This window comes from Cervus canadensis, chromosome 2, assembly GCF_019320065.1.
Source record: "Cervus canadensis isolate Bull #8, Minnesota chromosome 2, ASM1932006v1, whole genome shotgun sequence".
In the NCBI taxonomy this organism is placed as follows: Eukaryota; Metazoa; Chordata; class Mammalia; order Artiodactyla; family Cervidae; genus Cervus; species Cervus canadensis.
Genome location: NC_057387.1, coordinates 66,599,856 through 66,618,778, shown reverse-complemented (window position 1 = coordinate 66,618,778; position 18,923 = coordinate 66,599,856). Strand labels below are relative to the sequence as shown.

General features: G+C 37.0%; 2 protein-coding genes across 2 annotated transcripts in view; one reads left to right on the top strand and one right to left on the bottom strand.

Moving 5' to 3' along the window:
* The window catches only part of LOC122436821 (serine/threonine-protein kinase TNNI3K), a 371,699-nt gene that overhangs the window by 273,156 nt on the left and 79,620 nt on the right, over nucleotides 1-18,923 (top strand). The window contains exon 25 of the mRNA XM_043460966.1: nucleotides 4,684-4,793. Within this exon, the coding sequence (XP_043316901.1) occupies nucleotides 4,684-4,793 (110 nt within the window). The remainder of the gene's footprint in view (nucleotides 1-4,683; nucleotides 4,794-18,923) is intronic.
* LRRC53 (leucine rich repeat containing 53) overlaps nucleotides 8,663-18,923 on the bottom strand; it is an 81,068-nt gene continuing 70,807 nt past the window's right edge. Inside the window, 3 exon segments of the mRNA XM_043460960.1 lie at nucleotides 8,663-9,169; nucleotides 9,171-11,407; nucleotides 13,995-14,510. Coding sequence (XP_043316895.1) covers nucleotides 9,089-9,169; nucleotides 9,171-11,407; nucleotides 13,995-14,510 — 2,834 coding nt within the window. The 3' untranslated portion in view covers nucleotides 8,663-9,088.

The window sequence follows — 18,923 nt, the reverse complement described above, 5'->3', positions numbered from 1 at the left end:
TCTTAGTCAAAACTTACAAACAAAATATTGTACTTTATTGCTCTCTTTTTTACTTTTATAAAACATAAGACAGGAAGTGATAGGTTACTTGAGGAATTCAGAATCTAGTACCAGTTTATCCATAAACAATGTAAAGGTAATTAAGTTCCTCATGGATTACTGCATAATCATCCTCTCCACAATGACTATGTCATGTTATGAACTGGGGCTGATGACAGATAAGGTCTGTTATCTGTCTTATCTGACAGATAAGATCTGCAGTAACTCAATGCACTGTTTGGGGTCTAAAGAGAATAGAAAGTATATAATAATATTTTTTGATATCTGGTTCTCTAGGCTCAGACTAAAAAGAATCAGTAAGAGCCTTAGATCTGTAGGTAATGATTATAGCAACAACAACTAACTTTTGCTGAGAGTCAGCAATGTGACAGATGCTCTATGTAGACTTTCTTTTATTTAATTCTACTGTAACCCACGAATCAGGTTCTATCAGGATAAGATGCATGCTTAATATCATCTGCTACTAACAAGTATGGTCAAGACTTAAACTCGTGGCTTCTTGTCCCCAAAACCCATGCTTGTCACCATTACAGTGTGCCCTCCCTGCTTCATCTTACATTTAGAGAAATTATACTCACAGAGGCAAATTGGCTTAATTGGGATCTCCCAGAGAGTTAAAAGCAAAGCTAGACTGAAAATTAGGCCTCCAGATATCCTAGTTAAGGGCATTTCTTACTGCTCATACTGCTTCAGTTTATTGAAGCCCCCTCCCAAAGTGTTTTGAACAAAAAATAACATTATGGGACTCAATATGTCACATGCTAGTGCTAAGTCGCTTCAGTCGGGTCTGACTCTGCAACCCTATGGATTGTGGCCTACCAGGCTGCACTGTCCATGGGATTCTCCAGGCAAGAATACTGGAGTGGGTTGCCATTTCCTTCTCCAACAATATGTCACAAGATATCAATAATTTAAGTGTGTTTTAATTTCACATCAAACAAAACCTTGTATTCATTCTACATTTCTTGATAGCTAAGCATTATGCTGTGTCCTAAAAACATAATAATGAGCAACATATTAATTGGCATTAATCCATCATCTTCATTCATTTGTATAATAAATGTGTAGTGAGTTCTATATACCATGATCTATATTTTTTCTAATGAAATCATATTTTGAACTATCATATTTATTGATTTATCATTACCTATCTATTGAATGACTGCTAATTGCCAATCATTGTGCTTGGCACAGGAGACAATGGTGAAAAGACACAGTCCTGACCTCAAGGAGCTTGTGATCTATTTGTAGAGACAAGCAAGTAACTAGGCAATTAAGTTAAGTGCATGCTATTATAGTATAGAGTGCTATGGGAGTCCATAGGAAGGGCCCCCAGAGAGAGTTTATCTAAGCTAAGACCTAAAGGACAGTAGACGTAATGCAAGGAAAAAGGAATCACAGGCAAAAATCACATTTCAGAACTTATGGTTGAACCATTAAATCAGTGAAAATTACAGTAATTCATTATTATTCATTCATTTAGTACTTCTTTGAAAAGCATAATACTTCATTTTTTTCTGCCTGTCATCACTCACATAGAATGTGCAATACATTTTGAATAAATGAATGAAGGTTAACACATGCTGTATTGAATGCTTCTTCTGTTACTAGCCTCTTTTGAGAGACAACATTCACAATCTCCTTTCATATCTTTTCTTTTCTTGGTAACAAAGAACTTGAATTCACAAATCAAAACTGTGGTTATGCAAACACCAGAGGTTGACTCACAAATATGTGTTTAATTTTTCTCATTCAGGATAATGGGAACTGCTCTAGAATTGTGCTGCACAGTATGGAAACCACGAGACATACATGGCTATTTAAATTTAAAATAATAGAAACCAAGTAAAATTAAAAAGATTCTCAGTCACACTAGCCACATTTTAAGCTCTTAATAGATGTATACTACTGTATTGAGCAGGACAGAAGGACATTTTCATCATTGCAGAAAGTTCTATTGGACAGTCCTACTCTAGAATCTAGATTATAAAATTTGCCAAATTATTGATAACTATATCAGGGTAGTACTGAAGAAATAAAAGGCACTCAATAAAAAGTTACTGATATTTTCAAATGCATCCTTATTCTCTTTTAATAGCAAAGTTTCAGTTGTGAAAGTGGAAGCCAATGTTTATATAAGTCATTTCACATATTTTATGTAGCAATCAAGGTTAAAAAATTTGATTAATGGGCTGACAGTTCTCTTTCCTTAATCCGGAATACCAGGAAAGTTCCCGGCTGCTAGTGTAGCATGGCCACTTAGGCAAGACTGACAAAGCAAAGCAATCTCAAAGGTGACAAATTTTAATTCCATGACCCTCACGTTGCATTGCCCACTTTCTGGCAGAGGTGCTAATGAGTAGTATCACTGCCAGCAATGCATAAAGCAAAAGGGAGAAGGAGATGCCAAAGCCTTGTAGAATCTATTTTGAATAATGAAGGATTAAATATCACTCATCTTAAACTGATTTTTCAGACACAGTGCCAAGAAGCAAACAAGTAACTTTATATACTTGGTGTCAGAGTCTAAAAGAGTTTCAGAGGAGATGTTTGGCACCTGCATCTGAGTTTAACTCATTTTATGAATAGTCCCTCCCCACCCATTAGGAGATGTATAATTAGTTTAAATGTGTTCACTCCACTGGTTTATGTGCTTATAGCTGCCCCAGCTCAACAATATCCAAATGATCATAAAGTGAAAAAGCAGGGTTAGAAGACCAATGATCATAAAAAATCAGTTTATTTGTTTGCTTATTTATTTACATCATTGCAAAATGAATGAGAAATAGTCAAGAGTAGCCACTGGCAGGAACCTAAAAAGCTTAGTTTTCTGTGACACAAAAGACATATTTTATGTCATATTTTTAAATTTGCTAAATATGTTATAAGCAGTCTTTTGTTTCTTTGTTTTCTTAGTATCAGCAAGTGTAAGTCTACTTGATAGTGGCCAGAAATGGATGGAAAATGTAATAAACATATTACAAAGGGCACTGAAGACAAAAGTAGGAATGAAATTCCTGACTCTCCCCTCAGCCTGGAACCACTGTACAGTTAGATGGCTATTGGAAGAAAATATTGAAGTTCCAGGTGGGAAAAGGGAAGGAACTTAAGATTTCAAACACAAATAACTAATCAATAAATATTAAGCCTAACTATTTTATATTGGACATGAGCTCAATGATATGAAGAATATATAAGAAATGCTCAAAATACTTTAACCATTGTTTCCTCTGAATAATAAGATGATAATCTCTCTAATTATTTTAATTTTCTAAACTTGTATGAAAAACAAGTATTAATTTTACATTTTGGGAAATTATGTAGTAATTCTGAATGATCCATAAAGCAAAATGTTAAGTGACATTGCATATAATTGCATTACATCTGCTGGATGTAGATCTATACACAGAATTTAATTTGAGTAAACTTTGGTAAAAGGTAGTGGTTGTGGATCATATCTCAAAAGTCATTAAGATAGAGACAGATGCTTGTGTCTAAGCAGTGTCCTGGAACACAGGAAGCAGTGTCCTGGAACTTTAGTCTCCCGTGGGTGCAGAGCAATTCTTCAGAGGAATAAAAGAGTTTCATGTGTTGTTTACGAAGTGCTTTCAATGTGAAGTGGCTGAAGAGAGCATGAAATCCGGGGGAAAAAAGAGTCTGTGCTAACTACTGGTTACAGTAAAATTTTTATAAATTAAAAACTAACTACCTACACCCCCCCACCTACATGCAATACACGTACACATATATACACACACACAAACACATGTAACAATAACACCTACCTTTCATGCACAGTTTTAAAGGATTGAAATAATTTATGTATGTATCTACTATGATACTTAATATAAAATGTGTTCAATAAAAGTAACCATAAGTTTAGTTTCCAAGAGAGTACAGAAATCACTGGTTGCACAACAGAAAAAATAATCAACAATCAGGAATCTACCAAGAAGTCCCGAGAATCACAAAACAGTGATGGGGACTTTGTGATGAGCAATATTCAGAAATCTAAGCAAGCAGGCAACACTAGGGAGTTCAGTCAATGAGCAGTATTAGCTAAAATGATGGATTGGAGTATCTGAGTTTAGCAACTAATAACTACTTTATACATATTAAAAATTAAAATGCCAACGTTCTTGTAAACAGTAACCAGATTTAAGTTTTAAATAATAACCTATTTTTCCCAAATGATACAAGTGCTCTCAAGGGTGCAAAGTTCAGTGGTACTTCATCTTACTACATGTAATATAAATGCATTAGCCTGGGATTTATGACATCTTATAACCTGGTCCGATTTGCCTTTCAGTCTTTACTTCTAAAACATCATGTACACACCCAGTACTACTTGCTGCTAATGCTCCTTTGTTTCTTTGTTCCTATATAAACCCCCTCTGCTCACCATTTGTTGAATGAACAACCAAAAGAATGAACAGCTACAAACTTACAGTAGCAATTTATCCATTATGTTGCTTAAGCATTTTAAAAAATATCATAGAACACTCTTTGAATCTCTGCTGATGTTGCACAGATTGATTTTTAATGATTTCTTTGTTGTCTGTTCATATGTTTCTTGAAATAAATATGTGAATTTCAAAACTGACATGGCCATTTGGTTTGCAGCGGCTGCAGCAGCAGACATGGCTTACCACCACATCAGACCTCCCATCGGCTATTCCATCCCAAAGCCCATAGCATCTCTGCTGATGCGAGGGTGGAATGCGTGTCCCGAAGTGAGTAATTTTTATTTCCTCTTAGTAAATGTGTTATGGTCAAAATCTGTCACCAATAGTGTAGCTCCAAAGTCTACTTTCCGTGTGTATTTTAAGGCTGTCAAGGCAGAAAGACTGATTTGCCTTCTGCTCTTTAGTCTCTAATTGCCTCGAGAAGTCTGAGCATCTCATATTTCTTTGCTGCTGCTCTCTAGTTCTGAAATGTTTCTCACAACTGATTAGTAAAAGAGAGACCAGGGTATGACAGATGACTCAGTCTCATCTCAGCTGCAATTTTATTAACTACGCTTGAGCCACACTTAGTCATTTTTTCAAGAAAGAAGTTTGGCACAAGATGGATTTGTGTGGGCCTTTCACCAAGAGGCAGGCCTTCAAGCAAAGACTCCATGACCAGTGGTTGTTTTTTAAATTTAATTTAATTTTTTAAATTTTCTGGCTGTGCTGGGCCTTCCTTGATACCCTGGGTCTTCCTTGATACACCGGCTTTTCTCTAGTCGCAGTATGCAGGCTTCTCATTTTTTGGGGGTAGGATAGGTGCCCCAGTAACAGTTTGGAGAATGAGAAGGAGAAACCAGAATAGGACCAAAGGAAAATACTACTAAAGATTAAAAATAAAAATACTAAGAGGCCAAAAATTGAGTGCTTAGTAGAAGAGTCTTAACTGCTAGGCAGGGGCAGTACAAACTCTGGGCTCCGGGAATGTGGTTCTTCTAGAGGAGGATGGGGAGAAAGTGTGGTAGGAAAGGCCAAGTCTCAGACTGGCTGGCAAAGTCTGAGCTTCTCAGTCACTCAGTCAGGTGGGTCCTGGCTTGGCTGTGGTATCCATCTCAGCAGTCTAAATTTGAGCTGGCTCTGTATGTGACATGCCTAAGTCATCACTGAATTGCCCAGAAGGTCTTCAGCTGGTCAGTAAGCTAAGTGGTGAGAAGAAAGGGAACAATGGGCTAGTTCTCACTCTTTCCTTAAATAGTTATTTATTGAATCTCTACTGAATACAGCCTCAGGGATGGGTGAGGAGATTCATTGGAGATGTGCTCTTCATAGCATTTAAAGGCCTAAGCAGTCATATGGAGATTGATATCATATACACATTTATGGTTTTACAGTTATAAGCAAAATTGAAGGAAACCAGGATTAGATGAGATGAGAATGAATGCTAAAGGAGTTCCAGCAAATAGGGAACAAAGAGACTAAAGGCAAATTCTTTGTGAGTAAAGACACACAAGAGACTTATTAGTCACTGGAGCATTGTATTAATAGCTACTGAGGGACTGTCCCAGACCCTCATTTGAAACAAATTCATCTTTAGATCTAAGACACTAACATCACACTGCCTGGTCAGTGTTTGCTAGGTTATCAGCTTCACTTCTTATTCTTTCTTTTATGTCTGCCTTTGCTTCATTCCTTAAATTTGAAACACATTATTGTCTCCTGCGCATGTCTTCTTAGCCAAGGCCCATAAAGACAGAAGAGTCCATGGGACTTCCTGGTGGTCCAGTGGTTGAGAATCTGCCTTGCAATTCAGGGATCACAGGTTTGATCCCTCGTCAGGGAACTAGGGTCCCACATGCTGTGAAGGAACTAAAGACTACATGCAACAACTACTAAAGCCCACGTCCTCTGGAACCTGCATGCCACAACTAGAAAGTCCATGCACTGCAAAGAAAGACCCTGCCTGACACAACGAAGATCTCACACGCCACAACTGACACTCGAACAGCCAAATGAATAAACATTTAACAAAAGAAAAGGACAATGAAAACATTAGCCTATCAGAGATAGAGGGTGCCTGTTGGAAAACAGTGAGAGGGGGGAAATGTTCTGATTATTAGATGGGATCAGATTTTGGAAAGCTTTGGAAACCAGAATAGGGAATTTGGACATGAAATTTTAGACAATTATATTTTTTCTCTAAAGTAGTGAAAGATACGACTAAAGTAATTCTCTGGAAAGTTCACCGGCGTTTAGTATGAAAGATTTGTTCACTTAGAGAATTGTACGTAGTTCCTACGGTGAGGCAGTCACTGAATTATCTCATGGTGTGCACTGGAATAGCTAAGCATTGTTTCCTAGTGTAGGCTATGTGTTACATGCTCCAGATTACCCTGAAATGTTTGTCAAAGTGAAGATTCTGGAACCCTATTCTAAACCTACCGAATCAAAATCTCTGGGATGGAGCCTGCAACTTTGCATTTTAACATGTACCACAGGTGATTTGTTCCCAATAAAGGCAGAGAACTAGTGGGCTGAAGCAGAAGCCAAAGACATTGAAGTCAGAGCCTCTGACTGGGCTGCCATTGCAGTAGTAATCTGGCTGATTACAACACAAAGACTACGATGGTTACCATGGGGATTCAGGAGCTGGGCTAAACCTGAGAACTACCTCCAAGGAAACAGAAGGAGGTAAAAGACTGGATTTAGGAAATGGATGAGAAGAAAGAGTCCAGGAAAACCGTCATCCCTGCCCTCTGAGTGAAAGCTGGTGACCAGAGTACTTTAGGCCCTTGGGTGTCAGGGTCATTATTGGCAGTGACAGGAGAACAAAGCTAAGGGGTCTGCAGTAAGATGAAGGTGTTTTCAAAAGTGGGAAAAGGAAAAAGGAAGATAGCTACAGAGAAAAAGTGTAACCAGCTCTACAAAACTGAGAGAGCTGGCAATTAGAATTGTTTAGTCACTAAGCTGTGTCCAACCCTTTTGCTATCCCATGGACTGTAGCCCACCAGGCTCCTCTGTCCATGGGACTTCCCAAGCAAGAATACCGGAGTGGGTTTTCATTTCCTTCTCCAGGGGATCTTCCTGACCCAGGGATTGAACCCACGTCTCCTGCATTAGCAGGCAAATTCTTCACTACTGAGACACCAGAGAGGCTCAGCAATTAGAATATAGTAAACTTAATGTGCAAGGAGTTTGCGTAGGTGCTCTTCTCACCTTCAAGGTACTTGACAAAATGAAGTGGGATCAGGCGAGGCAGACAGGTGGCATAGGAGTTGAGCTCATGCAGAGAAGGGAGAGGAGTAGGAATTAAAAGCAAGAAAAATTTGAAATCCAGGTAAGATGGGAAAGAAAGAGAGAGAATATGTTTAGGGACTTTTCAAAATAAAAGTTTGTCATTTGCCAGCAATTCTGAATAGGAAAGAAAACGGGAGACAGGTGGCCTTCTAAGCAATATTTACATTGTTCTAAAAGCTTTTAAGCTTTGTAATATTGCCACATGTAGATTACAAGGATACAGAGACTTATATATGGAGATAGGGAAAAGAAGATTGTCTTTGCAACCTTTTTTACCCACTAGGAAACGTGAAATATTATTCTATATCTGAAGATATGGTTTCAACATTTTACTAGGATATCACTAATAAAATTCAAATAAGTGTGGCTTTGAATAAGAAATGCTTATTCTACCACTGCCTGAAATCTAATATTTATGAAGACATTTAATCCCTGTGCACAAGGAGGAATACTCACCCCAAACAGTAGTGGCATGCTAAATTCAAGAGCTCAGGCCTTGAAAGCTTACATGCTAATGGGTTATTTAGTTTTCAAAATCTTAAGTTAATAACAACCGGCAATAAAACCTGTTAAGATGCCTTTTGTTCTGAAGCTATTGTGTTGATTTTGAAGGCCCATTTGTTCTAAAATGATTGAAGTCGAGATCTCCACCTAGTGGATTTATAGGATTTAACAGATTTTACATAAATGGCCTACTACCTCTAGAAATCTGTAATGTTTTTCCCTTTGAGAAATAACAGGTTTTAAAGACTTCTACTTAGGACCTAGCATAATTGTTAACAGAACAGTTGCAAATGGTTGAAACATGCCAATATGCATATCAGCTAGACTACAGTTAACAAAGCTCAATTTTTATTTTCATACCATAATTAGGAAAACAGATCAGGCACAAATATGAATATATAATCATCTGTGTAGAAAGCAATATTGTAATACCACTAATTGAGATGTGTATAGTAATTTCCATAAAATAATCATCAAGTGTAAATCTGCTCAAGCATTTTTTCCTATTTAATCTTTCATTTGCTTAAGGCTTTTTTCTTTTTTTAAGGTTTGCTTTCTTTTCCAGGATGAGGCCCAATTCTTCTTTCCCATTTTCCCATTCCTTAGAGAAGCAAACTCAATTAATTGTGTCAAACATATCTTATGGCTCTGCCTTTTATTTTTGTGTTATATTCAACTATGTACTTTTATTTTATTGATAACAAAGAGTCACTGAGGATTCTTCCTTCAAAATAATGCATTTGAAATGCATGCAAAGGCTAGGGGGTGTTTGTGTGTCTTCTTTAAGAAAGCTGAAGTAGAAAAGGATTGTTATTTTGTTCACTTTGTTCTGCCTCTAAAGGTGATGAATTAACATATTCAGCAGCTTGGTGGATACAGTGTAGGTTTAGGAGCAGAGTTTTCAGCTTCATTTATTCTTCGAGAAATTAGAGGCACCTCATTTTCTGCCTCAAAACTAACGTCTTTTAACTCTGGTAATGTCTCCCCTGTCATTGCACCTTCTTTATGTGCACTGTTCTCTTTATCTGGTTGAATATTTTGAACTTCTTTCAAATAATGCATATTACTGTTAATTTTAAGATCTATTTCACTACAAGGTAGTCTATTTTGGGTTTCATGGGAACTCATCATTCTTAAATCTTTAGTTGCCTCAACAGATTTTGAATCAAATAATACATGTTTTTCACTTTTTCCATTTTCCCAAGTTTGTTGCTTTTCTTCTCTGGTGCCATTTAAGGTCATCTGTGTGGTCCCAATTAACATACTAGAATTTGCCTTGCTTTCATCGAGCCTTTTTTTCTCATCTTTCCCTACTATTTTTATCTCCAGTGCTTCAGCTCCGTCATCTCTGGGCAATGCATTTATGCTGTCAATTCCTTTTTCACTACTGTTGGTTAGAGGCCAGATGGCTTGAGTACTCAGAGAGGTACTGATATCCTTGGGAAGCGCTATTCTATTTTGGTATGGAATAAAATTTGTCTTCATAAATGTTAAGTTGCCCTTGGATTGTGTCCGGGGAACAGGAGAGCAATCAAAAGTTTCTGTTTTGGGAAGTTTTGTTTCTACATCATTTCCCTCATCCATAATACAACTTTCCACAATTGGATGTGATATTTTGGGTTTCGTCATTAATGTTTTTTCATTTCCAAGTTGTTCGTGACTTGAGAGTTGCTCTGTATGTTTTAAGGGTTGCTTTTGATTTAAAGTATGTTCCTCATAGGTGTCAGTCCTGCAGATTTGATTCCCTAGGGACATAGAAAACTGGCTCAGCTCACTGCTCTTCAATTTGCCCTGCTCTATGTGTTCAGTGGGCTCTGTTGCCCCTTGGTCAGTAGCCCCCCTAGAATGGTGGGATGGTAAAACATCCCTTTCTGTGTTTTCCAAAGTTGCTGGTAAATAACTTGGGATGCCCATTACGATGCAAGCTGCACCTCCCACGTACTCAGTTGAGAAGGAGGAGTGTGAATGCCCGTGTTCAGCAACAGTGGGTGTGGGCTGAGTCGGTATTGATGGGTCTCCATCAGGAATATGACCAATAGGGTGACAGATGCCTTCCATAGAGCTCTGGTTGGCCACAGACAAGTCGTTAGCACTGAGCAGAGAAGGCTTTTTCATGTTTTTTCTGTAATATGGGGTTTGCTTGGGGGCATGTTTGAGAGGCAGCCTCTTTGCAGTGAATTTAACATAGTTGTTACTCTCTGACTGTTGGCGAAAATCTGCAGAGGGCTCAAGATTTACTCTGGCTTCTTTCTCAGAAGCTGTGGAGAATTTATCAGGAGGTAATGATATTCGTTTGAGTTTCTTTGGGAGATCTGGCAAGGATTTTTCTGGATGGACTCTGACTTTTCTAAAAGGGCTTAAATTTAATTTTATCCTTAAATTTTGTCCTTTAATTTTCCCTTTGAAGTCAGCTGGATTGGTTCTCTTCTTTTTCAGAATCTGTGGATCAGTAAGCCCCTTTCCTCCTTTGTTTCTCTCACGAGGGTTGCTACATTTTTTGAGATCCAAGTTGGTCAGGTTACTTTCATTTTTCTGTTCTTTCCAATGGCTTGATGTTTTGGATGACATCACCAAACTATTTTTTTCTATTAAATCAGGATGATGGAAGCTAACCTTCTTAGGGGAATATGTTTTCTTGATTTTTGTTGATAACCCTGATAACTCCATGTTGTTCTCACTCATGAGGAATTTTTCTATTGCTCTGTTAATTTGGATTTGCTTTTTCTTAGGCTTTGAACGTTTTTGACGATTTGGCTTTTCTTTCATGTAATCTTGAAATTGATCACAGGGCACATATTTACAGATAAGAGAATTGTTTGGCTGAAAATACCGAGGACTGCTCTGTGTTAAAAGTCCACAAGGATCATCATATTTTGATCTGTGTTTTTGTAAGATCCTTTGTACAGAGTGTTCCTCGGGCTCACAAGGCTTGGATGATGAGCCTGTAATAAAATGTCTCTGCCTGTGAGGTTGTAAGCCATTGTCTCCTTTTTCCATTGGAGGCTGCCATGATTCATTTGTTAAATGCTTTTCAAGACTTTCTCTTGCCAAGGTTGAAGCCGATGTTGCATATCTTCTACTAAATGTGTCAGTGCTGATATCTGCTGAACAATAAATGCAGGAATTTAGCACTGAGCATAGTTTTATTACCCCAACCAAACAGATGCTTAGAAACCTTGTGAAAGGTACAAAAAGGACTCCTGGGATTATGGCAATTCTTGAGTATTTCCTTAATATTTTAGCCAAATCCTTAAGGGACATTTGGCAGTTTGGTGTATTTGCAATGACACTCTTTATGGACACATTTTAATCAGTTGTGATTGATACTGATGTGAAAGTTGTGGAATTAGAAATAAAAATTTTCATAGTTGAAAATCTTTAGATTAGTTGTCTGTTAGGTTAGCTTTAAATATGAATAATGTTTAAATTCTTTCCAAATAGCTATAGTAATTTTTTCTCAACTCATTTACCACTTGGAACTAAATCATTAGGAAGAATGTAATACAATATTGAGTAACAGTCAGGTTTCAAGTAAATGACAACCTCAGCAGCAACAGATATACTTGTGATATTACTGGCTCCATTCACGTGGAGTCCATATCTATTTTACTTCACTTAATAGTGTATTCATTAAATATTTGTTAAATGAATGTGTTTTGGACTGTGGCCTGGTCTGTGTTGAAGACTTTTAAATGGTATACATTAATATAATATTAATGAACCATGTTAAATAATGTTAATGACAAAAATAATAGTAATACTTTACCATTAATTGAGCATATACTAAGAGGTTGGCATTGTACAAAATAGTGTACATTCATTACTTCATTTAAGAGACCTGATCCACTGGATAAGTCCTATTATCCTATCACATTTACAAAGAAAGAAACAAGTTTAGAGAAGTTGAATATTCTCCCCCAGTCACATGTCGGCTAAATGATATGGGCAGAGTTTGACCCAGATCTATCTGATACTAGACGCTATCCTCTTCCACAATGCATATTAAATTTAAAATTACATCTTATCTGTGTTCTTTCTCTTGTTTTGTGAAATTGTTTTATCCAAAGAAAGAAGTATTTCTTGGAGCGATAGAAAGAAACAGGTGAAATAGCCCCAGCTTGCATCCAATTCTAATCTAAGATCTGCCTTCAACACTCAGAATGACCTTGGAGAAGTCATTAACTCACTGGATATCAGGAGATTAGACTAGATGGGAACTTTTTGCGGTTATAAAATTATTCTGGGGAGAGAATTTCTAGCCTTTATCATATTCTAAGACAGCTTCAGGGCTCAAAGATAAATACTAAAAGTTTTTGGACCAGATCATCTCCAAAGTCTCCTCTACCCATGAAATACTGTAATTCTGTGTTTCTGACTTAGAAGGCCTAATCAGGGTGACAATGCCTCTTACAGACTTTTTTAGAGCAGGTGTGGTCTTGACTGTTTTTCTCTTTTTCTGGATGCAGTACAATGCCTGGCATGTAGAATTTCAAGTCTTTCTTAAAGTGATTGTATTGATTTGACAAATTAGTGTTCTCTGTGTGAAAAAAAAAGACTGGGTTTTAAATGGTTAAGAGACCACATTCCCTTCAGTATAGGAGTTTCTCACAGAGATGCGAAGGCTCTGACAAAGCTAAAATGAAACATCTGCCTAAGGTATGATTCTATGGAAAGGTTAAGTGCTTATTCCTTTATAAAATAAAACTAATCTGATCGAGTTTCTACAGCAGATGTTTCCTTTCTTGGCCATTTCTCTTTTCAATCAAATCATGATGACCCCAAAACTAGTAAGATCTGAAGTGTGGGGTATGCAGTGGCATAAATTCACATCCTACTTTATATCACATATGAAACAACATACAATTTCATTCATTTCCAATTGTCCCTGAATCCTTAGGGCCAGACCCCCATGGTAAGAATTTCTTGGTGCAGCACCTCTGTCATTCCTGTTCTGAGAGAAAGCTCTGCTTGTTGTAAACCAATTCAAATAAATGACAGGAACCTCTTTACAGAGCGGCTGTCAAAGTTTTCACCACTGAGCCTGAGAGCATTGCCTTACTATTCAGGGAGAAAAAGGAAGACATTTAATTCATTGCTTCCACCTAAATATTGACATCGCCCATGTACGGTGGGTAGTGTCACGGCCAGATTCACTTGGCTCCCAACGTGGGGCGATGAATTAAGTCCTGACTTTCCCTGAACTGGGAAGTTATCATCCCTGACAGCTCAGCAAGCATAGTGTGTGTCTTGACATCATTCCTGAAATGAATCACTAGCATTAGAAGGCCCATTCTTCTAACATGTCATGCTCTGGGAAGGTTGCTTACTGCAGAACTGGCATTAGAGCTCGACGGATGTTGGAACAGAAGCCAATACTCAGCCTCCCATAAATCTTAACAGCACTATTGCTATTGAAAAGTCTTCTTTAAAAAAAATTTGTTAGGTGTTGGGTCATGAAATTCACTTTCCAATGGGTACAAGATGTGCTCTCAGTTCCTGAGTTCTGGAAGCATCCATGTACATCTCACTCTAAACAGACATGTGCATACATACACACAAAACTGCATGTCCAGTATCTTTAGGAGAAGAATGACCTAGTGCCATGGTGATTTTTATGGCATTACTCTTTCGAGGAAATCAAAAGAGAGATTTAAACCAAGTGGGACCCTATCAAACAAGACAACTCACCTGTCGTTCTTGTTACATGCTGTGGCAGAGTCGGAGATTGGCCTTCCCCAGGCTCATGATCCCTCCACCCTTCAACTCTCTGTAGACGATATCTTGTAAGTAAGCCAGCTTCATTAAAAGCTGCCATATTCCCAGAAGGCTCTGAACATCCTGACTGCAGCAATCTGCCACCAAAGCGGAAGAAAGCGCTGTCCGCCCCACAGCCCTTCGCTTTCAGGTTTCTAAATGATCCGTCAATGGCTGTGGAGCCAGAGGCCTGTACTGCTTGATGGCTGCTTTCCTGTGAAAGTGGCATTTCCTTTCTGGCCCCCACGATGGACATGACCTTTATCTCGTTTTCCTGAGTTAAGTGGCAGTTACAGTATCCCTGTGCGTGGTAATTTCTTGCCTCATGATCACACAGGGATTCATTGAAGGTTCTGCAAGGAAGGTTTTCTGATGTGTGTTCATTTGCTTTGCCTTGTTGAAGTTGCCAGTTAAATACAACTAAACCGAGGCAAGTGAGACCAACAGCTCCTGTGACAAATGGAGAGGCTATTAAAAGATAACATCATAGAAAGAAACATAAATCGTCAAATGTGAAATCCACAAGTACCAAGGATAATGGCATAGAGGGCGCAGAAATGGGTGGGCGATCTATCACCATGTGGAAAATATCAGTTCAGATAGAGGCTATTTAATCAACATTGTTCTGTTTTCCAATTTGGATCTTTCTTTGTATCTATTAAAAATTAAAAGAAACAATACCATCTGGAATGTGTTTGACAGAAAAAGTTTTTTCATGGGCTGAAATTCATTCAAATTAAAATAATTCCTACATTAAAATTCTTTTCTGCCTAAGGGAAATGAAACTTTCTATTTCTTAATCCCATAGTCAATAAAAATAGACAATGTTTAGCATATACCCTGAAATTCTAATATACAATAACCTCTTCCCCCAAAGTAAAAAAGATTCTACAAGCTATTGCCGTATTTTAATCATCCCTAAAGATTTATCCCCTACCTCAGAATACATCATTGGCTTCTATTAGTATAAAGGTCAAACTCCTTGGCATTCAAGACTCTAATTTGACCATAACCTTCCTTCCTAGCCTTATTTTTTAAATTATTTTTCACATTCAAGCACTATGCTTCAGACTCTTCAATTCATTAGTCTTAAAATGTCCTTCTAAGCCTTTGTGTATTCACTTACTCATGCTTATAATACTTTCTCCTATCTCTGCTTATTTGAATTTTATTTATCCTTTAAAATCTAAACCAATACCTCATGGTTTCTTGATAGTTTTGCTATTTTTTTTTCATCTTGCAAATATCACCCCCTTCTATGAACTCCCACAATAAAATGATTGACATCTAATCTCAGAATTCCTGGTCATTACTGTCATTTCATGTTCTCTGTAGGCTAGCTTATCATCTAAATATAATAGTAAAGGGCAATATTTCTCAGACTCAAGTGTAGAGTCTAACCTATTTCTGCCTCACAGTTTTTCATCTTGATAAATGGTATCCTCAGCCACCTAGATGCTCAAACCTAAGTCTCAGTTACACCCAGCTCTTCCCCTGACACAGTGACTTCTTTTTCTTAGCACTTATAACAGTATAAAAGTTTTGTGTTCACTTATTCATTTGCTTGTTCACTGTCTGTCCTCCCCTGTTAGAATTAAGCACTGTGAGGAAATGGACTTTTTCAGTCTTGTTTGACATTGTATCTCCAGTGACCACAACACTGGCAGAGAGGAGGTACTCCAGAAATATTTATTGAATATTCTTAAGTAAACAGAAAAGAATTCTGTTTATGAATTCTAATGATGAAAAGCACTGAGTGGTCTAATCTCACAAATCTCCAGAATGGTAATCAGGAGAACATGTTGTCAGTATAGACTGAATTTGGAGTTCTGTGTTCTACACCCAGCTTTATCTATAACTTGCTGTGTGACCTTGGGCAAGTCAGTTGCCCTATAAACTCAGTTCCCTGAATCTGGAGATAAAGGCAGTGAATGAGATGTTATTTCTAGACTCTTTGATTGCACTCTGCCTGGTTCTCTCTATGGCAGATAACTTTAGTGAAAATGTGATGATATTTCTTTAAACTTTCAAGAAAAGAGAAGATATCAAGCATAGTTGCTTCATTTTTTCTGTTAAAGATGAAGACTAACCAAATAGAATATCACTTTCTGGTAAAAAAATAAAAATAAAAAACTGCTAACCTTTGTGTAGCTTACCAGATGTTAATGTTTTACACCCCATTTTAATTTATTTGACAACAATACACTCTTGGAGAATGTTATAACATATTGAAATAATGAAATCTCTAATAAAAACACAACATTTTTTTTTTAAAAGTAGTAGCTGAAGTTAGGCCAGAACATTGTAATTGCAAGATCTTAGAGTCTGGGTTATTCCAAATAAAAGTTTTGATTTTTAAATGTCAAAAGTATGCAAATAATAAAATTTTAGACACATCTCTATATCTCTTACACGGAGTAAGAAAGCTCAGGATTCAAAGCTCTGTTCTGATACTTTTCTTGGGCACATTTGCTAACCTCTCTAAGCTTTATTGTTTCTCTTCTATCAAACAGGAATAATTAATACCACTCAGAGATGAAGTGAGACAATATACGTGACATGTTTAACACAGTTCTTTGACAGTGAGATTCAGTGAGTGGTCATTGTTATATATTATTGTGGTTATAATTGCTGGTGCTACAAAAGATCGGGATGGGGAATACATGTAAATCCATGGCTGATTCATGTCAATGTATGACAAAAACCACTACAATATTGTAAAGTAATTAGCCTCCAACTAATAAAAATAAATTTTAAAAAAAGTAGGCTTTGTATTGTCCTATTAGATCCTAGAAACCTCAGCTATTAGGGGGGGAAAGTCCAAAACAGATTATTAAGAGAATACTTTGTATGACTAATGCAGTTACTAAACCATAATAAAGGAAGAAAATACCTCAATTTTATTAAACAGATGATTCAACCATTGAAATGAAAGTACATATAATTTGATTATGGGATAAAGTTCTCTGTAATTGTGTCCAAACAGTGAGGAGCCACTCACTCTCCCATTATTGATGCTAGAGCTATGTCTGTATCACGTTACCACTCAGGGATGGTCACTTTCTGTTAGTATAGGGAGCAAAAGCAGCAATGAAGCTTGTAGGCAGTCTGAACCCGCTGTCAAGAAGATGGCTGAGCTTTCACTGCGATGGGCATTGTTACTATTTTTAAAAAGTGTTCTAACAATCCTTCGGAGTTAGAAAAATGCGATGTTAATGATAAAAATCTCGACGTACTGGATGAAAGCTTTCTTTGTTTATCCTCCAGTTCACAGCATAGGAAGGGTCAAGAGGTTAGGTGCCAATTAGCCACTTATTAGTTTAAATTCACAGGATATGATTTTATGTATTCTTTGGAATTGGGATGATTTATCCACAGTCAAAGAAGAAAATAAAATCAGAGGCCAAATTTTAGTTCTCAGTCTTCTTCCCACAATCTAGAGATACAGATTATTGGTCACGCTTTTGCTTTAGGAGGAGTAGCACCTTAAAAGGAGTAAATTGATATCAAAAGTCAGAGTTGTCTTAAAGATGAATCTCTCTTAAAAATAGCATCTGTAATAGTTAATCAATGAAGGGTACATTTTTCTGGTAATTTCACATGCTATAACTTAACAGGCATATAATAATATTTATAATGTTAAGCTTCCTATCATTTTGATAAAACCTTTGGAATCTTCCAGAATTTTTATGTATCTCTACACTAATGCTGAGTTGTTAACTTGGAAAAATCTTTTCTAAAAATATATATCAAAAAAAATACCTAGGAGATACTAAAAATTGTATCTATTGTAATATTTCCAAAGCAATGTCCTACAAAACACAAGTTCAATGAAAATTTCCTCTGTGGGGAAAAAAGGTTAATGGTCAAATAAGTCTGAGAAATGCTCCACAGTATATCTTCCTCTTAGAGACTCATAATGTTTATTAGAAAAATAAAAGATATAAGAAATGCTGTGGTAAAGAAGCCTATTTCACTTTAATCCAGCATTGCTCAAATCTACTTGAACCTGACAACATATTGCTTATATATGCATCTCTTGGTATTTTTATTGGAATATCTATTAATTTTCCCCTTGAACTAGGATTCTATGATAAGAAACACATTTAAGGAAAAACTCTCTGTTGCCCTAGTGTTTTTGCCTTTTGTAGCAAATTTTTTCTTAGCACATAAAATTACTGAGATGGTTATACATTTTATAAAACAATTTATCTTTCTGAAAAGATTTGAACTCACTTTCAAATGAATTTGATTACTGCTGGTGGTAGTTTCAGTGTCTAGACCTGACACTGGTTTCCATCTATCCTGATTAAAAATATAAGTGTCAGGAGCTAAAAATCCCCCAAACACACACACACACACACACACACACACACACACACACACACACACACACACACACTTTTCATCACCATGGTTACCCACAAGTACAAAGGATCTCACCATGCACTGAAAGCATACAAACATCTAGAGAACTCAACAAATCTCACTCATATTTGGTCTTTGACTAATGACAATGAAACATTACACTACATCATAATGATATGTAGTGAGATGTGATGATGCATAGTTTTAAACAATTAAAACTATTACAGAAAAAGTAAAGGGTTGAATGGTATCCTTTCCTTAGTCAGTTGGGAGTGGGTGTGGTAACGGGCCAAGTTAGATAAATAGAAATTTTTTAAAAATTCAAAATCCCCAAATAGGTGGAAACCAAGGCACAGAGCAGCTAAATAACTCACCCAAGTCACACAGCAAGTAAGAGCAGAACCAGGTTTCCAACCTGGGTAATCTAACTGTGGAGTTCGTACCCCTAATCATCACTTATTTGTTTTTGTTTAGTCCCTAGTTGTGTCTGACTCT